Source organism: Loxodonta africana, chromosome 1, assembly GCF_030014295.1.
Source record: "Loxodonta africana isolate mLoxAfr1 chromosome 1, mLoxAfr1.hap2, whole genome shotgun sequence".
NCBI lineage: Eukaryota > Metazoa > Chordata > Mammalia > Proboscidea > Elephantidae > Loxodonta > Loxodonta africana.
The window spans coordinates 71,681,928-71,702,596 of NC_087342.1; the positions used below are offsets into that span (position 1 = coordinate 71,681,928).

The 20,669-nt window shown below is 43.6% G+C and overlaps 1 protein-coding gene across 1 annotated transcript; it reads left to right on the forward strand.

The window, feature by feature from the left end:
- Positions 1–115: 115 nt before the first annotated feature.
- Positions 116–17,626, forward strand: LOC100662223 (butyrophilin subfamily 2 member A2). The gene is made up of 8 exons (XM_064281922.1): positions 116–588; positions 1,273–1,402; positions 2,896–3,243; positions 11,543–11,824; positions 13,600–13,773; positions 14,242–14,262; positions 14,362–14,388; positions 15,978–17,626. The coding sequence occupies exons 2-8, from the start codon at positions 1,318–1,320 to the stop codon at positions 16,598–16,600; spliced, it is 1,560 nt and encodes a 519-aa protein (XP_064137992.1). The 5' UTR covers positions 116–588; positions 1,273–1,317; the 3' UTR covers positions 16,601–17,626.
- Positions 17,627–20,669: the final 3,043 nt, after the last annotated feature.

The following is a 20,669-nucleotide window of genomic DNA, read 5'->3' on the forward strand; positions in this document are numbered from 1 at the left end:
ACAGCAATCCTGAGGCAGGTACTATTTTAATCTTTATTTTACAGATAGGTAATCTGAGTCACAGAGAGGTTAAGTAACTCTCCCAAGGTCGCACAGCTAGTAAAGTTTATCCAGGTAACCTGACTTCAGAGTAGAACTGTGCCCCACAGAGTTCTCAATGGCTGATTTTTCGGAAATATGGCGCCAGGTCTTTCTTTCAAGGCACCTCTGGGTGGACTAGAACCTCCAATCTTCAGTAGCCAAAGGAGCTTTAACCATTTGCCCGACCCAAGGACTCCTATTCTACCTGGTAACAGGTGAGAAACTAGAGTCAAGAATACAATTGGCTGACTGACCCACAGCCGGCCAATCCGGGCCTCTACAGTACTCACTGGAAATCTTCGGACTTGGTGATCATGGAGTGGACCGGTCCGCAGCTCTCACACCGCACTGATGAGAGGCGAACTAAAGTTTTCTCTCCGCTTTCGGGACGGTTTGTTCTCTGGTTGTGACTGTGCCCATGGGCGGGTGGAAGGGAAAAGGGACGACGGAAAAATCATCATTTGAGGGGAAGAGGAGAAAAGAAAACACAAAAGCCTATTCTAAAAGGTAGGAAAAGGGAAGAGAAGCTCTACAGCTCCGGGGAGGTGGTGATGGTGATGGTGGTGATGATGGTGGTGGTAGGTGGGAGGACCGTAATCTAATATGCAGGAAAGATCGGGTGCCCCGAGAGGGGAAGACCATGGTGGAGAGGCGCTGCCAGTCCTGGCTTTACCTCGGGTCATACAGCGTGCTTCAGCCGGAGAAGGAGAAGGGAGGGAGAGGGCGGAAGGATATCAAGTAACAGTTGGAGAAACTCAACTCTGGACAGAGAAGTGAGCCAGGAAAACCGCCTTCTTGATGGCTCAGCAGGCATATGGAAAAAGGAAAGTATTGTTGACTTATTTCATGAAATTTTTAATGAATCAATTAAATATCTGAACCAGGAGAGGAAGGGGGCTGCCCAAGACAGAAGTTGGGGCGTTGATGATACCAATATGGGTTACAGGAAAGTTTGACTTAGATCAGCACTGTGGTGCCAAGTCCCCTTGGCTGATTTCTCTACCTCTGTACCCCCTAGGGAAACTCTGGTGGCCTAGTGGCTAAGTGCTACGGCTGCTAACTAAAAGGCCTGCAGTTGGAATCCACCAGGCTCTGCTTGGAAACTCTATGAGACAGTTCTGTCCTATAGGGTCGCAATGAGTCGGAATGGACTCCACGGCAAAGAGCTTGTTTGTTTTTGGTACCCCCTAGGCCTCCGGTGTCTGTCTCTCCGGGGTGACTCCGTCTTTGGTGCCTATGGAGCCAGCTGCTTCCTTGAACGTCTTCTTGCCAGACTCCTTTCTCTTCTTGCTTCTCCTCAGCTTATTTGCACTGGTCTCAGGTAAGGGCTTATGCCACTTGCTCTTATCAGTTTCTCAGAAAAGAAAATGGATACTGCAGTCTTCAAAAAGAAAGAGTAGAGTAGGAGGGTGCAATTCACTCATCCTTTCATTTCGTACATATTCACTGAGTTTATTCCAGCACTGTCCAACAGAAATATAATGAAAGCCACAAATGCAAACCACATATGTAATTTAAAATTTTCTAGTTGCTTCATTCAAAAAGGAGTCTTGGGTGTTACAAACAGTTGACATGCTTGGCTGCTAACCAAAAGGCTGGAGGTTCAAGTTCACCCAAAGGTGCCCAGGAAGAAAGGTCTGGCAATCTACTCCAAAAATCAGCCATTTAAAAACTGTATGGAGCACAGTTCTGCACAGTTCTACTCTGATACACATGGGGTCGCCATGAACTGAATAAACTCTGGGGCAAGTGGTCAACTGGTACACTCAGAAAAGTAGAAACAGATTAAATAAATTTTAATAACATATTTGATTTAACCTGAAATATCCAAAATATTATTATTTCAACATTTACGTGACATAAAAATTACTAATGAGATCCTTAACTTTTTTTTTTTTTTAATGCTGTCGTGGATTGAATTGTGTCCCCCCAAAATATGCGTCAAATTGGTTAGGCCATGATTGCCAGTATTGTGTGGTTGTCTTCCATTTTGTGATTATAATTTTATGTTAAAGAGGATTAGGGTGGGATTATAATACCCTTACCCAAGTTACATCCCTGATACAAGGTAAAGGGAGTTCCCCTGGGGTATGGCCAGCACCACCTTTTATCTCTCAAGAGACAAAAAGGAAAGGGAAGTGAGCAGAGAAGGGGGACCTCATACCACCAAGAAAGCAATGTTGGGAGCACAGTGTGTCATTTGGACCCAGGGTCCTCTCATGGAGGAGCGCCTAGTCTGGGGGAAGATTGATGAGAAGGCTGAGAGAGACAGAAACCCTTCCCCAGGAGCTGATGCCTGAATTTGGACTTTTTGCCTACTTTACTGTGAAGAAATAAATTTCTCTTTGTTAAACTCATCTACTTGTGGTATTTCTGTTATAGCAGCACTAGATGACTAAGACAAATACTAAATCTTCGAAATCCTGTGTGTATTTTACACTTACAGCACATTTCATTTGGGGTTAGTTAGTGGCTTCCGTGTTAGAAAGCTGAAGTTTATACCACATTCCAGGCACTGTGCTAGAGTGGAAAGAGAGGAACAAGCCCTTGTGAGCACAGGGTTTATAGGGGGGTGCTCAGTGTGTGCACCTCATTGTCTCATTCACAGAGCACTCACAGCCTCTCTATCATACCCTTCCCAGAAGAGTGGTGCTCACCAGCCATAGCTCATGGCCCCCAGAGTCCTCAGCCCAGGAAGTCCCTGTATCCTTAGCAACTGTGAATTTCTCTGTCCCCTGGAATATCCACTTCCTTTCCAGACTTAGATATTTGATGGCTGGTGTTCTTCTCTGATTCTACACCTTTGTTGAACAGCCCAGTTTACTGTCATGGGGCCTGCTGATCCAATCCTGGTTATGGTGGGAGAAAACACCACATTAGATTGCCACCTGTCACCAGAGAAAAATGCTGAGGCCATGGAGGTGCGGTGGTTCCGGTCTCAGTTCTCCCCTGCCGTGTTCGTGTATAAGGAAGGGCGAGAGAGAGCAGAAGAGCAGATGGAGGCGTACCAAGGAAGAACAACCTTTGTGAGCAATGATATCAGCAAGGGGAGGGTAGCGCTGATCATTCACAACGTCACAACTCATGAAAATGGCATCTACCACTGTTACTTCCAAGAAGGCAGGTCCTACGATCAGACCATCATGCGCCTGATGGTGGCAGGTACGTCACTTCATTTCGTTTGGTAGCTTTTTCACAGTGTGACTGTTGTGGAAAGGTTTCTCTCCTAAATTAGGCCCATTGCAGACCAGCAAATTTTTCCCAGAATCCTCTGGCTTCTTCTTTCTCAAGGGTCAAATGAGTAAGTTTGCTCTGCTAAATTGTGGATATCACCTCTTCAGAAGCACTACATGGAGCTCAGTGAGCCCTTGAGCAGGGGAGATGTTTAATTCCTCCAGATCAGTCCTACACCTACTTCTTAAAGATATCTAAGGATCTTCCTCAGTAACCTTTAAGAGTTAAGTGGATATTTTTATTGTGAAATATAATCCACATACAGAAAAATTCATAAAACATTAATGTACGGCCTACTGAAATATTATGAGGTGTAACCCATGTAACTACTACTTGGGTCAGCAAATAGAACGCTGCCTTCTTCCTCTTCTCAATCACCAACCCCTGCCTCTCCCCACTGAGAAGTGCCTGGGTAGTACAGATGGTTAAGTGCTCCACCACTAGGCAAAAGGTTGACGTTTCAAAACCACCCAGAGTTTTCTCAGGAGACAGGCCTGGCAATCAGCTCTAAAAGGTCACAGCCTTGAAAACCCTAGGGAACAATTCTACTCTGCACACATGGAGCCCATGAGTTGGAATTGACTCTATGGCAACTAACAACAACAGGTACCTAGAACTCTGTGGTTCACCATAGCAGAGGGAAAGAGCCTAGCAAAGCCCTCACGGGCTCTTAAAGCTACTGCCTGAGAGATGACACACGTTATTTATGCTCAGATTTCATTGGCCAAGCTACATGGTTACACCTAACTACGGAAGAGTAGAAGTACAATCCTACTGTGTGCTCAGATGAACGTTGGGTAAAAAATGGGTAAACAAAAACTAAAAAAATGGGTAGACATCACTAAATAGTGCTTTTTTTGGACTTTTGTTAGTACACATGCTTTTAAAAGCGGTATGGCCCACATCACAATCAGAACTAATCAGGATCTAACACCAGCAATTATTCACTAGTGTATCTCCCCTGGGTGGTACAAATGGTTAACATGCTCAGTTGCAGGTTGGAGGTTCAAGTTGACCCAAGTGCTGCTTAAGAAAGCCCTGGCGATCTACTTCAGAAAAATCAGCCCTTGAAAACCTTATGGAGCACAATTCTACTCTGACACACATGAGGTTGCCATAAGTCAGAATTGACTTGACAGCAACCGGGATACTGGGATATCCTCAGCTTCTAATGAATTACTTGACACACTTAAAAAAAAAAAACCCAAACCCAGTGTCATCGAGTCGATTCCGACTCATAGCAAGCCTATAGGACAGAGTAGAACTGCCCCATAGAGTTTCCAAGGAGCACCTTGCAGATTCGAACTGCTGACCCTTTGGTTAGCAGCCGTAACACTTAGCCACTACACCATCAGAGTTTCTAGGTACTTAATAAGTAGTTGTTAGATGAATAAGTAGTTGTTAAATAAAAAGGAATTACTAATATAAAAATTTCTGAAAAATTTGTCCTTAGGCTCCCTCTCATAATTGACATTCACAAATTTATTCAGCAAATACTAAACAAACATCTATGTTTGAGGCACTGCTCTAGAGATTGAGGATAAATCAGTGAACAAAATACATGAAGATCCCTGCCCTCCTGGAGTTCACATTCTATAGGAGGCAGAAAGCCTACAAGGAAAACTAGTTAATATGCAACTCTTATTCAAATTTACGTACCAACCACTAAGGCCAAAGATGAAGAAATTGAATATTTTTACCAACCTCTGCAGTCTGAAATTGATGGAACATGCAGTCAGGATCAGTGATAATTACTGGTGATTGGGATGGGAAAGCTGGAAACAAAGAGGAAGGATTGGTAATTGGAAAATATGGCATTGGTGATAGAAATAATGCCAGAGATCATGTGATAGAATTTTGCAAGACCGATGACTTCTTCATTGCAAATACCTTTTTTCAGCAACGTAGACAGTGACTATACATATGGACCTCGCCAGATGGAATACACAGGAATCAAGTCGACTATATGTGTGGAAAGACACAATGGAAAAGCTCAATATCATCAGTCAGAACAAGGCTAGGGGTCAACAGTTGAACAGACCATCAATTGCTCATATCCAAGTTCGAGTTAAAGCTGAAGAAAATTAGAACAAGTCCATGAGATCTTGAGTATATCCCACCCAAATTTAGAGACCATCTGAAGAATAGATTTGATGTGTTGAACACTAATGACCAAAGACCAGACGAGCTGTGGGATGACATCAAGGACAAAAGCAAGAGGTCATTAAAAAGACAGGAAAGTTATCTTCGGTGAAGGGAAGGTCAACACACAATAAAGGGGAAGTCAGCACAACTGCACTAAACCAAAAGCTAAGGAGTTTCCTAAACACAACCAAACACTCTAAGGGACAGAGTAGCAGTGGCAGGGGTCTGGGGACCATGGTTTCAGGGGACATCTGGGTCAATTGGCATAATAAAATTTATTAAGAAAATGTTCCGCATCCCTCTTTGGTGAGTGGCATCTGGGGTCTTAAAACTTGTGAGCAGCCATCTAAGAGGCATCAATTGGTCCCAACTCACCTGAAGCAAAGGAGAAAGAAGAACATCAAAGACACAAGGAAAATATTCACCCAAGAGACAAAAGGGCCACATACACCAGAGACTCCATCAGCCTGAGACCAGAAGAACTAGATGGTGCCCAGCTACCACCAAAGAGTGCCCTGACAGGGAACGCAACAGAGAGTCCCTGACTGAGCAGAACTCAAATTCACATAAAAAGACCAGACTTAATGGCCTAACTGAGACTAGAGGAACCCCAGAAGATGTGACTCTCAGACTCTCTGTTTACCCAGAGCTAAAACCATTCCTGAAGCCAATTCTTCAGGGAAAGCTTAGGCTGGACTATAAAATATAAAATAATACTCGTGAAGAGTGCACTTCTTAGTTCAAGGAGATATATGAGACTAAATGGGCAGCTCCTGTCCACCGGCAGGATGAGAAGGCAGACAGGGTTAGGAGCTGACTGAATGGACACAGGAAACCCAGGGTGAAAAGTGGGAGTGTGCTGTCACATTATAGGGATTGCAGCTAGGGTCACGCAACAATATGGGTATAAATTTTTGTATGGGAAACTAACTTAAGCTGTAAACTTTCACCTAAAGCACAATAAAAAAAAAAGGTTTTTAATGTTTCTTAAGATAAATTATTAAAAAAAAAAAGACAGGAAAGAAAGGAAAGACTAAAATGGATGTCAGAAGAGACACTGAAGCTTGCTCTTCAATGTTGCGTAGCTAAAGCGAAAGGAAGAAATGATGAAGTAAAAGAGCTGAAGAGGAGATTTCAAGGGTAGCTCAAGAAGTCAAAGGAAAGTATTATAATGACATGTGCAAAGACCTGGAATTAGAAAACCAAAAGGAAAGAACACACTTGGCATTTCTAAACCTGAAAGAACTGAAGAAAAAATTCAAGCCTCGAGTTGCAATAGTGAAGGATTCTATGGGGAAAATATTAAACAATGCAGGAAACATCAAAAGAAGATGGAAAGAATACACAGAGTCACTATATCAAAAAGAATTGGTCAATGTTCAGCCATTTCAGGAGGTACAAGATATGATCAGGAACTGACTGATGGTAGTGAAGAAAGAGGTCTAAGCTGCATTGAAGACATTGGAGAAAAACAAGGCTCCAGGAACTGACAAAATACCAATTGAGATGTTTCAACAAATGGATGTAACACTGGAAGTGCTCACTTGTCTATGCCAAGAAATTTGGAAGACAGCTTCCTGGCCAGCTGACTGGAGGAGATCCAAATTTATGCCTATTCCAAAGAAAGGTGATCCAACAGAGTGTGGAAATTATCGAACAATAGCATTAACATCACATGCAAGTAAAATTTGGCTGAAGGACTTTCAAAAGCGGTTGCAGCAGTACATCGGCAGGGAACTGCCAGAAATTCAGGCCGGATTCAGAAGAGGACGTGGAATGAGGAATATCATTGCTGATATCAGATGGATTCTGGCTGAAACAGAGAGCGCCAGAAAGATGTTTACCTGTGTTTTATTGACTACGCAAAGGCATTAGACTATTTGAATCATAACAAATTATGGATACCATCGTGAAGAATGGGAATTCCAGAACACTTAATTGCGCTCATGAGGAACCTGTACGTAGATCAAGAGGCAGTTGTTTGAACAGAACAAGGGGATACTGTGTGGTTTAAAGTCAGGAAAGACGTGTGTCAGGGTTGTATCCTTTCACCATAGTTATTCAGTCTGTATGCTGAGCCAGTAATCCGAGAAGCTGGAGGAAGAGTCATTGATAACCTGCGGTCGCAGATGACATAACCTTGCTTGCTGAATGTGAAGAGGACTTGAAGCACACTGATGAAGATCAAAGACCACAGCCTCCAGTATGGATTACACCTCAACATAAAACAAAAATCCTCACAACTGGGCCAATAAGCAACATCGTTATGAACAGAGACTAGATCAGAGTTGTCAAGGATTTCATTTTACTTGGATCCACAATCAACAGCCATGGATGCAGCAGTTAAGAAATCAAATGACACACTGCATTTGGGCAAATCTGCTGGAAAAGACCTCTTTAAAGTGTTAAAAGGCAAGGATGTCACCTTGAAGACTAAGGTGCGCCTGACTCAAGCCACGGTGTTTTCAATTGCCTCGCATGCGAAAATGGGACAATGAATAAGGAAGACCAAAGAAGAACTGATGCCTCCGAATTACAGTGTTGGTGGAGAATATTGAATATACTACTGACTGCCAAAAGAACAAACAAATTTGCTTAGAAGATGTACAGCCAAAAGGCTCCTTAAAAGCAAGGATGGCAAGACTACATCTCACATACTTTGGACATGTTATCAGGAAGGATCAGTCCCTGGAGAAGGACATTGTCCTTGGTAAAGTAGAGGGTCAGCAAAACAGAGGAAGACCCTCAATGAGGTGGATTGACAGAGTGGCTGCAACAGTGGGCTTAAGCATAAAAGTGATTGTGAAGATGGCACAGGACTGGGCAGTGTCTTGTTCTGTTGTACATAGGGTCACTATGAGTTGGAACCAACTCAATGGCACCTAACAACAACAACAACAACAACTAACCTAAAGGTTGGCAGTTCGAACTCTCCCAGTGGCACCAGAGAAGAAAGTCCTGGCAATCTGCTTCAGTAAAGTTTATAGCCAAGAAAACCTTATGGAGGGGGTAATGAATGTGTAGGGAAAAAAAAGAAACAGAGAAACAGGTAGAGAAGGCTGGGGGCATAGGGGTATTGTAATTATAAACAAAATGGTTGAGGAAGGCATCCCTGAAAAGATGACAGTTGAGCAAAGACCAGAATGAAGAGGAGAGAGCCACGCTCCCCTACGTGTTACCAAGAGGACCACATGTGGAGTCCCTTCTAGCACAGTGCCTGGCACATGGCTTCACCATAGGGGACCATATACTTTATCATCTAAACTGTACACTCTTGTGAATGAAAGGAAACACCCTCAATAATTGCACCAGGACAACTGGAATAAATGAGAACTGCCTGGTAAACTATGATGTATAGACATCAATTCTAGATAAATATTCGTTTTGCCTTTTTTCTCTTTCTGAAAATACTGACTGTAGTGAGAGTGACTGATATGTAAATTGATGACTTCATTAAAGCATGATGAAGTGAAGAGGCAAAATTAAGTTATGTCCTAAGCTTGGTGGCCCCACAGAGAAGATGAGGGAGAATCTGTCAAGGCTTCAGAATAGAGGTGGCATTGAAACTGGGATTTCTAAGAGTTTATTAACAATGGCTTTCAGTACAACCTCATTCCATGAGTCAGTGTACTATACTTTAAAAAGAAGCATTTGAAGATTGGAAAAGCCTTTAAGATGCACAAGAATCAATGCTGGTATTTCTGTCTGTCATACCAGTAGATGTGAGGTTTGAGAATAGTATGACCTTCCTTTAAAAAAAAAACCGTGGGCCAAGTGGATTCTGACTTACAGTGAACCTATAGGACAGAGTAGAACTGCTCCACAGGGTTTCCAAGGAGCGGCTGCTGGATTCAAACTGCTGACCTCTGGTTAGCAACCAAATGCTTAACCACTGCACCATCAGGGCTGCATGACCTTCCTAAAACCAGAAAAACCAAACCCATTGCCATCAAGTCAATTCTGACTCGTAGCGAGCCTATAGGACAGAGTAAAACTGTCCCATAGGGTTTCCAAGGAGCGCCTGGTGGATTCAAACTGCCAGCCTTTTGGTTAGTAGCCCGAGCACTTAACCACTACACTACGTGGGTTTGCATGACCTTCTTAAAAAAAAAAAAAAAAAAATTTTTTTTTTTTTTTGACCTTCTTAGGGGCCCTCAAATCATCTTTGTTACTCAGAAGGGCGACCCTTCTGATTGATACAGAATGTCATGGAAGAAGGGTTTCTTGACCATCGTGTCCTGACTGTTCACAGCAGCACCATGCAGTTGGCCAGGATTGAGTTGTGTGTGACAGTGACTATTCTTTCCCTACAAACATGTCCCTGGCCTGCCTCACTCTGAATTGTTTTGGGATTTTTTGTTTGTATATTGTTTTGTTTTGTTTATTTGGTTGGCTGGATGGCTTTGTCCTTTAAGTCTGTTGTCTCATGCCTCCTCTTCCATTGAACGTTTTGTAGATATACTTTTTTTTCCATGTATCAAATCATTTTTTTTTTATTCCATTTCAAAATTTCTGAACGAGCCTTTAAATGTACAACTAGGGTTTTTTGTTTTTTTGTTTTCTCTTGGCAAAAACCAAATTAATCAGGAAACACTAGCTCTAAGTGACTGCTTTAATTTCCTGTCTTTGGTGTAATTTGGTGGGGTAGGCTCAAAAAAAGGCACTTCCTCTCTTCAAAAGAAGTTTGGATGATCTCTGGTCACAGGGCTAAAAGGGCAGAAGTCTTCCAGGACAATGCTTTTGTATCTCTGTAACACCTGGTATTCTCTCTTTTATAGAAGGTTCTTTTAAAGATAGAATACAGTTAAGAAGTGTCTGGATTCTTAGGACTTTTCATGATGTTTTTCTGATGACAGACACTGAGGAGGTGATGTTATTGTCTTAAAGACCCCAGGAGTGCCCATATCTTTAATAGGTGGATATTGTTGAGGAACTATAAGGAAGTCATCTAATTGTTGGAGTCCCTGGGAGATAAACATCTCTGAATTGAGGTAAAGGTTGCCTTTTCAGGTTAGCTCTGTACATCCTTCTAAAAAGCAGCTGAGGGGAAGTGAAGCCCTGAAGCAAGAGCAAAAGGACAGCTTCTCCAGGTCAAAAAGTTTCCTATGATTCTGCCAGCCGGGCAGGTATCTGTCCTTACTGTATTGTTCTAGAGCTTCAGGAAGTCCAGGCTGCTGAGAAATCATCCCAGGAGCAGAAAGTGAATCCTAAACCTGCCTGTTTCAGGTTGGAGTAGACATGTTGTTGTTAGTTGCTGCCAAGTCGATTCCCACTCCTGGTGACCCCATGTGTGCAGAGTAGAGCTGCTCCACGGGGTTTTGGACCTTTTGGAAGCAGATCGCCAGGCCTGTCTGGGTTTGGGGTGCTTCTGGATGGGTTTAAAACTGCTAACCTTTCAGCTATTAGTTGAGTGCTTAACTGTTTGTGCCACCCAGGGACTCCCAGAAGTGAGAAAATTCAAGTCTCTGGCAGAATTAATCAACAAGCATTTACTGGGAGGCAGATAGATGCTTGATACTCTAATGAGGTCTATAGGTGTGGCACTAAGAAAAATACGCAATATAATCCTTTCCCCTTAGGGGAAAAAAAAGCAAACAGTCCATTCTGACTCACGGTGATCTTACGTGTTACAGATTAGAACTGAGCCCCATAGGGTTTTCTTGGCTGTGATCTTTATGGAAGCAGATTACCAGGCTTTTTTTTCAGGGAGTTGCTGGATGGGTTCGAACCACCAACCTTTTGGTTAGTAGTGGAGTGCAAACCATTTGCACCACCCAGGGATCTTTTTCTCCTTAAAGACCTCACTATTTATTTGGCATATTGGTCTCCTGGAGTTCTCTGATTTCAAAGTTCTTCCTTTGCTCCTTCCTTCCTTTCCTCCTGTCTGTCTCCTCCCTCTCTCCCTCCCTCCTTTTCTGTCTTCCTCACTTCACAGAAGGGCTATTGTAGAGTTATGTGGAACATGCATATTCATTTTCTCTGGATGCTGCCCATTCGCTGTCATCTTTAAGAGCTGATCTTCTAAGATACATTGGCTAAGACACCATTACCTTTTTAAATGAGCCCTGGCCTCTCTCCCCAGGCCTGGGCTCAGTGCCCCTCATTGAAATGAAGGGTTATGAGGACGGCGGCATCCGGCTAGAGTGCACATCTGTCGGGTGGTTCCCACAGCCCCACGCAGTGTGGAGGGACCCGGTCAGTGAGGTCACGCCCACTCTGGAGGAGGCTTACATCGTTGAAGATGATGGCCTCTTCACGGTCACCACGTCGGTGATCATCAGAAACTACCCTGTGAGGAATGTGTCCTGCTCCATCACCAATGCCCTGCTCGGCCAGGAGAAGGAAACTGTGATGCTCATTCCAGGTTGGTTCCCTGTCCTCTGGAGACTCATCGTGTGGAGCCAGCAACTTCAGTAGAGAGATCACAGCCCTGAGTGGGGATGGAGGTGTGGGGGTTGGGGGTGGAACTGAGCTAAAGGCTCTCCCCTTGTCACAAAAAAATATCCTCGAAACACATGAGGGCAATTCTGATCCTTTTTTACATGTTATGGTCCCTGTCCTGCAGCAGTTTCCAAACACTAGCAACAATCATGAAAAGTGGAGAGTGGTTTGGGTGGGTGGCTATCTGCAGGATTCTTTGACCTTGGGAGCTGCCTACTGAAGCATTCCATGCCTGTCCATGGGATTCCCCAAGCAACAGAGCTAGGAAAATTCCCTATCAACAGATATTCATAAACTCAATCAACATATGCTTAATAAGTGTGTCCTATGTTCAAGGAACTATTCTAGAAGCCAAGGCTAAATCATTGAACAAAATACATGAAGATTCCTGCCTTCGTAGAGCTTACATTCTAGAGGGGACAGAGAATAATAAATGAAATAATTAAGTAAAATGTATAATATATCAGATGGTAATGAGTAAAAAAAAAATTTTAAATGAATATTGTAGAAAAAATAAAGCTGAGGAGGGGGTAGGGAGTGCCAGGGGCATTGGGGCATTGTAATTATGAATAGCGTGGTCAGAGAAGGCTTCACTGAAAAGATGACAATGGAACAAAGACCAGAATAAAGTGAGGGAGTGAGCCAAGCAGATATCTGAAGACTGAGCAATCCAGGTAGAGGGAACAGCATATGCAAATGGCCTGAGGCTGGAGTGTGTCTGGCAATTTCAAGGAACCCCGAGAGGCTGGTGTGGCTTGAATGGAGTAAGTGGAGGGTGAGTTGGAGGAGATGAGTTCAGAGGGACAATATGGGCAGATCACATGGCCTGTGTAGGCCACAGTCTGTCAGTATATAGTACTGTGGTGACTTGCATGTTGCTACGATGCTGAAAGCTATGCCACTGACATTTCAGATACCAGCAGGGTTACACATGATGGACACATTCAGCAGAGCTTCCAGACTAATACAGACTCGGGAGAAAGGTTTGGTGATCTACTAATGAAAACTGTACGGATCACAGAATACGATCTGATGTAGCACTGGAAGATGAGCCGCCTAGGTTGGAAGGCACTCAGAATACACAGTGGCCACAGCAGTGGATTCAAGCTTACTGATGATCATGGGAATGGTGCAGGACAAGGCAAATATTTCCTTCTGTTGTACATGGGGTCACCATAAGTCAGAGCCAACTCGATGGTGACTGACAGCCACCACACCGGGCCACAAATATACTTTGGCTCTTACTCTGAGCGAGTTGGGAAGCCGCTGAGGAGGGTTTTGAACACAGAAATAACATGATCTCACTTAGACAGCTCTGTTGAGAATAGACTGCAAACAGTAAAGACAGAAGCAGGGAGGAGGGCATTGCAATATTCCAGGTAAGACGAGATGGAGGCTTGTACCAAGGTGGCAGCTGTGGGGATTCAGCCTGGCTGGTTAGCTTTTATTCACCTTGGTCTTTCCCATGGTGTCTCCAGGTGTTTCTGCTTTCCTTCCTCCTGGGCCTCAGCCCAGGCAATCCTTATGGGGTCAACCATCACAGAGCAATAATCTTACTCTAGCTGGAGTTTCTGAGGAAGAAGCCCACAGAGCAGGGACTTGACGGGGCGGGGGCTCTTCAGATGTGCACCCTGAGGGACGTTCTTACCCCAGGCCTCTGTTTTCTCACTGAATGGGACTTTCCTGGCCCCCTTTCAGCACCCGTTATTCCCAGCACTTCTCACGGGATGGTGGTCATGGCTGCTACCCTGCCTACACTGATCCTTCTCATCCTCATCGCTGGGACCGTCTGTCCTGTCAAGAAACATCACAGGGAAAAAGAGGTTCTGTCGGTGGAAAAAGAGGATGAACAGGAAGAGACAGAAATTATGGGTAAGGAATTGGAGAAAGAAGGTGTGGAAAAAGAAAAACATCACATAAAAAGAGTAGGAGGACAGCTCACCGTCATACAAAGGATACAGCTCTGACAGGGAGTGGCATGGATGAAGAACAGAGAAAGGAAAGGAAGAGAGACAGCAGCCAGATGGTTGGAACGCTCACGTCCCCGTAACTAATCCCTCAGTGCTTTCTTTCTTCCATTCTGCAAACGTTGCATTCATTCATTTTGCTATATGCAGCACTATACGTTGAACAAAACAAACCTGAAAAAGTACTGATAGTATCCAGCCACCTGGTCACATAGCATTTCTGATTTCTTCGTAATTTCTTAGTCATGGGGTGGGGGTGGGGGCTGTTCATAGAAAGGGCCATTCTTCTATTCAGTAAAACCCAACAAAAAACAGACCCAAATTTCTTTGTTCTTCTGTTGAGGACATTAATTTGTTTTTGTTTCTTTTTCAGAGGAACTTCAAGAAGAATTACGTAAGTTTAGCATTTCTTGAGCTACTCCATGTACAGCTTGTATTCTGCGTGGTTAAGCTTTATCTTATGATGTTCACCTCTCTGTCTGTCCTGATGTAGGATGGAGAAGAACCCTCTTACATGCTGGTGAGCGCCTCTGACATTCCCTCAGATCCTGAGATTTCTCCCCACTAACCAGCCAACAAGATACATTAGAGGAGATGAATAAGGGACCCCAAGGCTGGCTGGGAGGCATCAGGGGGCTGAGGTTGGTTCACCAGAGGGGCCTGGGGTCGGTTCACCACAGTGTCCCACCCAACCCTGGATCCTGGCTCTTCTGTCAAGGAATTCCAGCAGCTGTTAGTCTACACTACAGCTTACTTCCCATGATTCTTTCTTTTTTGGGATGATTTAATCCATGATTACCAGAGGTCTACCATACATAGCGGACCTCCCCAAGAGTACCATTGCAGTAGTATTTGCCCTTTGGTTCTGGGAATAATTAGAAAGAAGATAATACTGGCTTAGCTTTTTAGAACCTGGGAGATGGTATAGCCTATGCACAGTCGAAGAGCCACATGGGGGAAAAGGTAATAAGCTTCCCCAAGCTCACCTCAAGGGTGTACAAATAGATGGCCAGAAATGCCATCCTGTTCCCAAGAGAACACTGATACTCTGTGTTTAGAGTGTAAGGGGAGGGAAGTTGGGCTAGGGGGAGAACACAGAATCCAGAGAGAGAAGATACTCAGCTTCTCACTGCATATTCCTGGTGAGCGCTTTGCATTTTATGATTTTGCAATTTCTGCCCATAAGCACCAAAGAAGCCAGGCTTTACCAGACACCACGGCAATTGGGCCTTTCACCTTTATCTAGGTGAATTTCAAAACTACAGTGATTAGATATATCAGCTTAGGGAAAGGAAAAAATCATTTACACGCAACCAAAACCTAGATTATATATATATATGTATGTATATATAGTAATAAATGTAGATGGAAGGGGTATCAAACATTTCCTAAACACCAAGGAGTCAGCTGTAGATTTCAGACTTATGTTGTTAAAGCAAAATGGGATGGAAATATCCACAGGCCCTGACTCCCTCCATACATACATATACCTTTTGGCACACACACCTTGTAGGCAACAGGCTGACTTTTGGGGACATTTACCCTCCTTCTTTACACTTTGAAGGGTCAGTCATTTAAATCATTTGTCACCTGGTTAAGCAATGATAGAGCACAGAGAACCAGTGAAAGGACTTGACTTGCCCTTACACCACTCATGCCTTAATTGCTTTATGGGGGAATGTTGTGGAGCTTCTGTGGCGTGAGAAATGGGGCTTAATTGCTTCATGGAAGGGATATGGCCTCTTTTCTAGTTTAAGCTAAGTTGGAAAGTTTCTGTCTAGAGAATTACAGAGACCACATATCTTGAATAGAAAAGAGGGCAAACCTGAGAAAGTGGGAACCATCATTTCAGTTCAATTGATAAACCTTATGAATTTCTTAGAGCCCCAACTCTTCTCTCCCTGAGGACAATGTTTCTGTCACTCCAGGGATGGAAGTGCAGCCTCAGGAATTCTGAGTCAGTGAGGTGCCTGGGGTCAAGGGGCTTTCATGGAAAAGCTGCTGCACCAGGGAACCCCACCAACTTTCTGAGACCTCTCTGTGGACTGGGAATCACACAGTATCCAGGGATCCTGAGCTCTCAGACTAAACTTGAGACTTCCCCTGCAGCTGATGTGGTCCTGGACCCCGACACCGCTCACCCCGAGCTGTTCCTGTCCCAAGACCGGAGAAGCGTGATACGGGGCCCCTCCCGGCAGAGTGTTCCTGACAACCCGGAGAGATTTGACTGTCAGCCTTGTGTCCTGGGCCAGGAGAGCTTTGACTCAGGGAAGCATTACTGGGAGGTGGAGATGGAAAATGTGATGGTGTGGGCCATGGGGGTTTGTAGAGACAGTGTTGAAAGGAAAGGCGAGGCTCTACTGGTTCCTCAGAATGGCTTCTGGGCCCTGGAGATGTTTGGAAACCAGTACCGGGCCCTGTCATCCCCTGAGACCATCATCCCCCTGAAAGAACCCCTTTGCCGAGTGGGCATTTTCCTGAACTACGAAGCTGGAGATGTCTCCTTCTACAACATGAGGGACAGATCGCACATCTACACGTATCCCCGGTTGACCTTTACTGGGCCCCTGAGACCCTTCTTCAGGCTGGGGTCTGATGACAGCCCCCTCATCATCTGCCCAGCTTTCACAGGGGCCCAGGGGGTCACAGTGCCTGAGAGTGGCCTGGTTCTTCACAGGGCAAGGGCCCACCGCCACCACCAGGACATATTCCTTGGTCTCAGAGCCATGTAGCCATTCCCTGGCCATCTTGGGTTATCAGAAAACATTGCCCCCTGGTGGAAACAGACTCTTGTTCCCTCTGTTTCACATAAGAGAACCACCTCTGGCTGCCCCCTTGACATCTGATTCAGGCCCCAACCCCACTTCTCCCCCTCATTAGGCTGTTGCTTTAGTAGCTCACTTACTGGCAACCATGGGGCAGAGTCCAGTCTCAGGGAAGCTAGAGCTGCAACAGGAATTTTAACAGAGGAAGAAAGTGTGTTAAGGTGACAGGCTGAAAACCTGCTGCTTTAACGTCAGGATGGCATGTTCAACCGGATGCTTGAGTTAGCACCAGATGCTGTAGGCTTGGGGTGAGGGAGCAGAAATCACCTGGATATAATAGGGAGGAGGAAACTACAGTCTACTAGTCTACAGTCTACTTACTAGTCTCCTGAGGGGAAGAGGAAACCACAAATGGAAATCAGAGATAGAGGAAGTGGGACCATAGAGCTGGGAGGGGGCCAAGGCTGTGAGGTGGTTATTAACCCCACCATGACAGTTGGGTTCCTAGAGCTGATAGCCCATTTGCAACCCATACCCAAGATTTCCAGACCACACGATACAACTCCCCAGGCCTAGAACTTGAATGAAGAAGGAGGAAGGAGGACGTATCTGGATCTGACCTGACTCGGGGGTCCCGGCAATGAATAAATGAACCATACTCAGTCTTTGAGTGTGGCTTGAGGTTAAAGGTCCCAGCTGAGCAGGTGAGTATGGAGCCGCGTTGATCATAGGGTTCAAGTTCAGTGGAGAGAGCAGCAGTTCGGGTCTCAGGATACCTTTACACACTTAAAAATTATAAATTAAAAATTATTGAGGGGCCCAAAGAGGTTTTGCTTACTTGGGTTCTGTCTCTCAATATTAACGTCATTAGAGATGGATGCTAAGAAATTTTAAAAATATATTCATTAACTTATATTAAAATAATAACAACAAACCAGGTTTACAAGTTAATATAAATAATGGGTTTATGAAAAATAAAGCAAAATAAATTTTGTTGAGAAATGTGGCTTTTTTAAAAAAATCTTTTTGCAAATCTAATGTCTGGCTTAGGAGAAAATGGCTGGATTCTCATATCTGCTTTTGCATTCAATCTTTTGTGGTATCAAAGATTATGTAGGCTCTAAGAAACTTCACTGTATATTCATGAGAGAATGAGAGTGAATGACAAAATGTCTTAGTATGAGGGAGTTCCAGATTCACCCAGTGGCACCTTGGAAAACAGGCCTGGCAATCTGTTCCTGAAAGGTCATAGCTTTGAAAACCCTATGGAGCAGGCTGCACATATGGGGTCACCATAATTCCGTGGGGAAAAAATAATACCGGCATTATCATGAAAATAATTTTGACCCCATGGATTTCTGGACTGGTTGGTAGCTACGGATGGTGATTTGGCTTCCTGGGCTGGGTGCTGCAGATAGTGGGTTGGAGTTCTATTTTTATATAGTCTATCCATTGTCTGTTTTTTTCATGTATTCACTCACCTGTGAGACAGATATTTTGATCTGCAGGAGCCCCAGATCACATTTGCAGAACCAGGACAGAGGATCTTGGAATTAAATCAGGCATAAAATCATGGCTTAAATGGTAACATATTGGATTTAAGATAATTCAGAGATCCAGGTTTAAAATTAAACTAGAAAAAAAAATTTAAGTCAAAAATTTTATGACTGCAGCTACAAATGGACACAGTCTGAAAAGAACCAGAAACATATGTAAACAGGTGATTTGTTAAGATGGCATACTATGGGCTGTTTATGTGTATGTGTTGTTTTTATTTTTGTTATAATATTTGTTGTACAGTTTTGTTTTAACTGAAAGCATGACACTGAGAGTCTGAAATCAAGTCTTGCTAATAGCTGGTTATAGGAATCTTAGTTAGGGCATAGGTTTTCAGTGGTTCAGTTTTATTTTCTAGAAATAACGCTTTAAAGTAAGTTTCTGTGGCTTTTATTATAGTTTCCAAAGCACTTTCACTTATACTGTATCCTTGATTTTTCACAGCAACCCTGTGATGCAAATATCTTTATGCTCATTTCACAGTGATATAGCGAAGTCTAGCAAGTTTAAATGACTTTGTTTGTTTGTTTTGTTCTAGGACTCATATAGTTCAAGGTGACTGAAATGATATTCAAAATAAAGGATGCTTATTCCACATTCATTTTTTTTCCCCCAATAAATTAATGCTTCATCCTAAAGGTGCCTTCCAAACATAAAGTTCAAATATTTTAAGTATTTTCTGAAACTAGATATGAACCTAATCCTGTGCTATCCTCTACAGGAAAATAAAAATAGTATAAGGCCTCTACTCTCCTTCATTCATCTTTTATTAATATCTTTATTATTCACTCACTCTCTCAATAAATTTAGAACCTGTCATGTGTCAACCACATACAGAAACGCCAGTAAAGAAGATAGTCTCCTTGACTTCTTAGAGTTTATTTCTAATAGGGAATAACAAAGAAAGAAAGAAATTCCAGGTTGTCACTAAAGGTTGGCAGTTTGAACCCACCCAGCAGTGACACAGAAGAAAGGTTTGGCGAACTGCTTGCATAAAGATTGCAGCCAAGAAAACCCTATGGAGCCATTTTACTCTATAGCACATGTGGTCGCTGTGAGTTGGAATCAACTCCATGGCAATGGGTTGCTTTTTTTGTTTGTTTGGTTTATATGGTGCCATGAAGGATATAAGCAGAATGATGTTAGAGAGAGGAATACGGTGAAGTGGGGCTACTTTTACATGGTAAAGTTAGGGAAGGCCTCCTAGAGGAGATCATGGTTTCAATGAGATATGATGACCAAGACGTAAAAACTGAGAAAGAACCACCCCTGTGAGAGGTAGGAGAAGAGGGACAGACCAGCAGGAAAAGGGAGCGCAGGAGCTACAAAGCAAGAATGAATTGAACTAGTTACAGGAACATCAAGAGGCCCATGTGGTGAGTGCAAAGACAGAGAATGGGACAGGCAGGAGAGATAAACAGAAACCAGACCATCCAGGGCCTCACAGCAAACTGCTGAGGTTCGAACAGAAGCAGAGTCTTTCTGAAAACCAAAGTCCAAATAAACAGAAAATGCCTGGAGTCACCCAAGTATTATTTTTCATTTTCCATTTCCTGATATACTCCTTGTTCTCAATAGCATGAGGAATTTAGTTTTTTAGAATTTCCTTCTTCCTTTCTCTGGGTTTCAGGGTTGGGAATAAAGTGGGGTGGAGTATGGAGAAAAGCGAACCGTTAGGCTTAGTATAGGACTGGTTAGTGATCCCAGCCCTCTCCTCAAAGATAGAGGTCACAAGCCTGTTTTTTTTTTTTGATCCTATCTGCTCTCGGCTCTGATTGTAGCTTGGATCAACTCCTTGAGAAGAAAAAAATTTCCGAATCAAGATCTTCCAGTGGAAGTTTTTCAGGTTTTTGGCATCCTGGATTAAGGAGATTCTTGTTTTTTTTTTTTTCACCTGAGGGGCTGGGCGCACTTATAATCAGAGCTGGGCAATGATTTACCTGATCTCTCATCTCGTAAACTTTTAATTCCTGGGAGGGCCCAGGAGGGACACAAGGGTGGAGACGATTAGGAGGTAGGTCTTCCTGGCATGTCCTATAACAAAGGCTTGTATTAAGCCTTCCCTCCAAATAAAAATAAAATTTTTATTTTTTTTCTTCCCCCAGCTTCAGGGAAGGTGAAACTTAAATATTCCTGGGCTGTTCAAAGAGCTTCCCTGACTGCACCACCAGCTGCACAGGCCTGACAGGGGACAGCCAGTCACACTGTTGTGATATAGGTCACGGAGCCTTTCCTTCTTCTCCCAAGCTGCCCCAAGCCTGCACTCATGGTAGCCCCTTTATACCACAAGATACGTGTCTACTTATCCCAGATCTTTCCATTTATGGGCACTTTTTTTTTTTTTTTTAATGTGGACTCCAACCTTTCATTTAGCGTCTGAGAGTATTAACCATTTGCATACCTAGGGACTCCCTGGAAGTGGTAATTCAAAGGAAGAAATACAGCAGGCTAAAAAAAAAAAAAAAAACATATTTTTTAT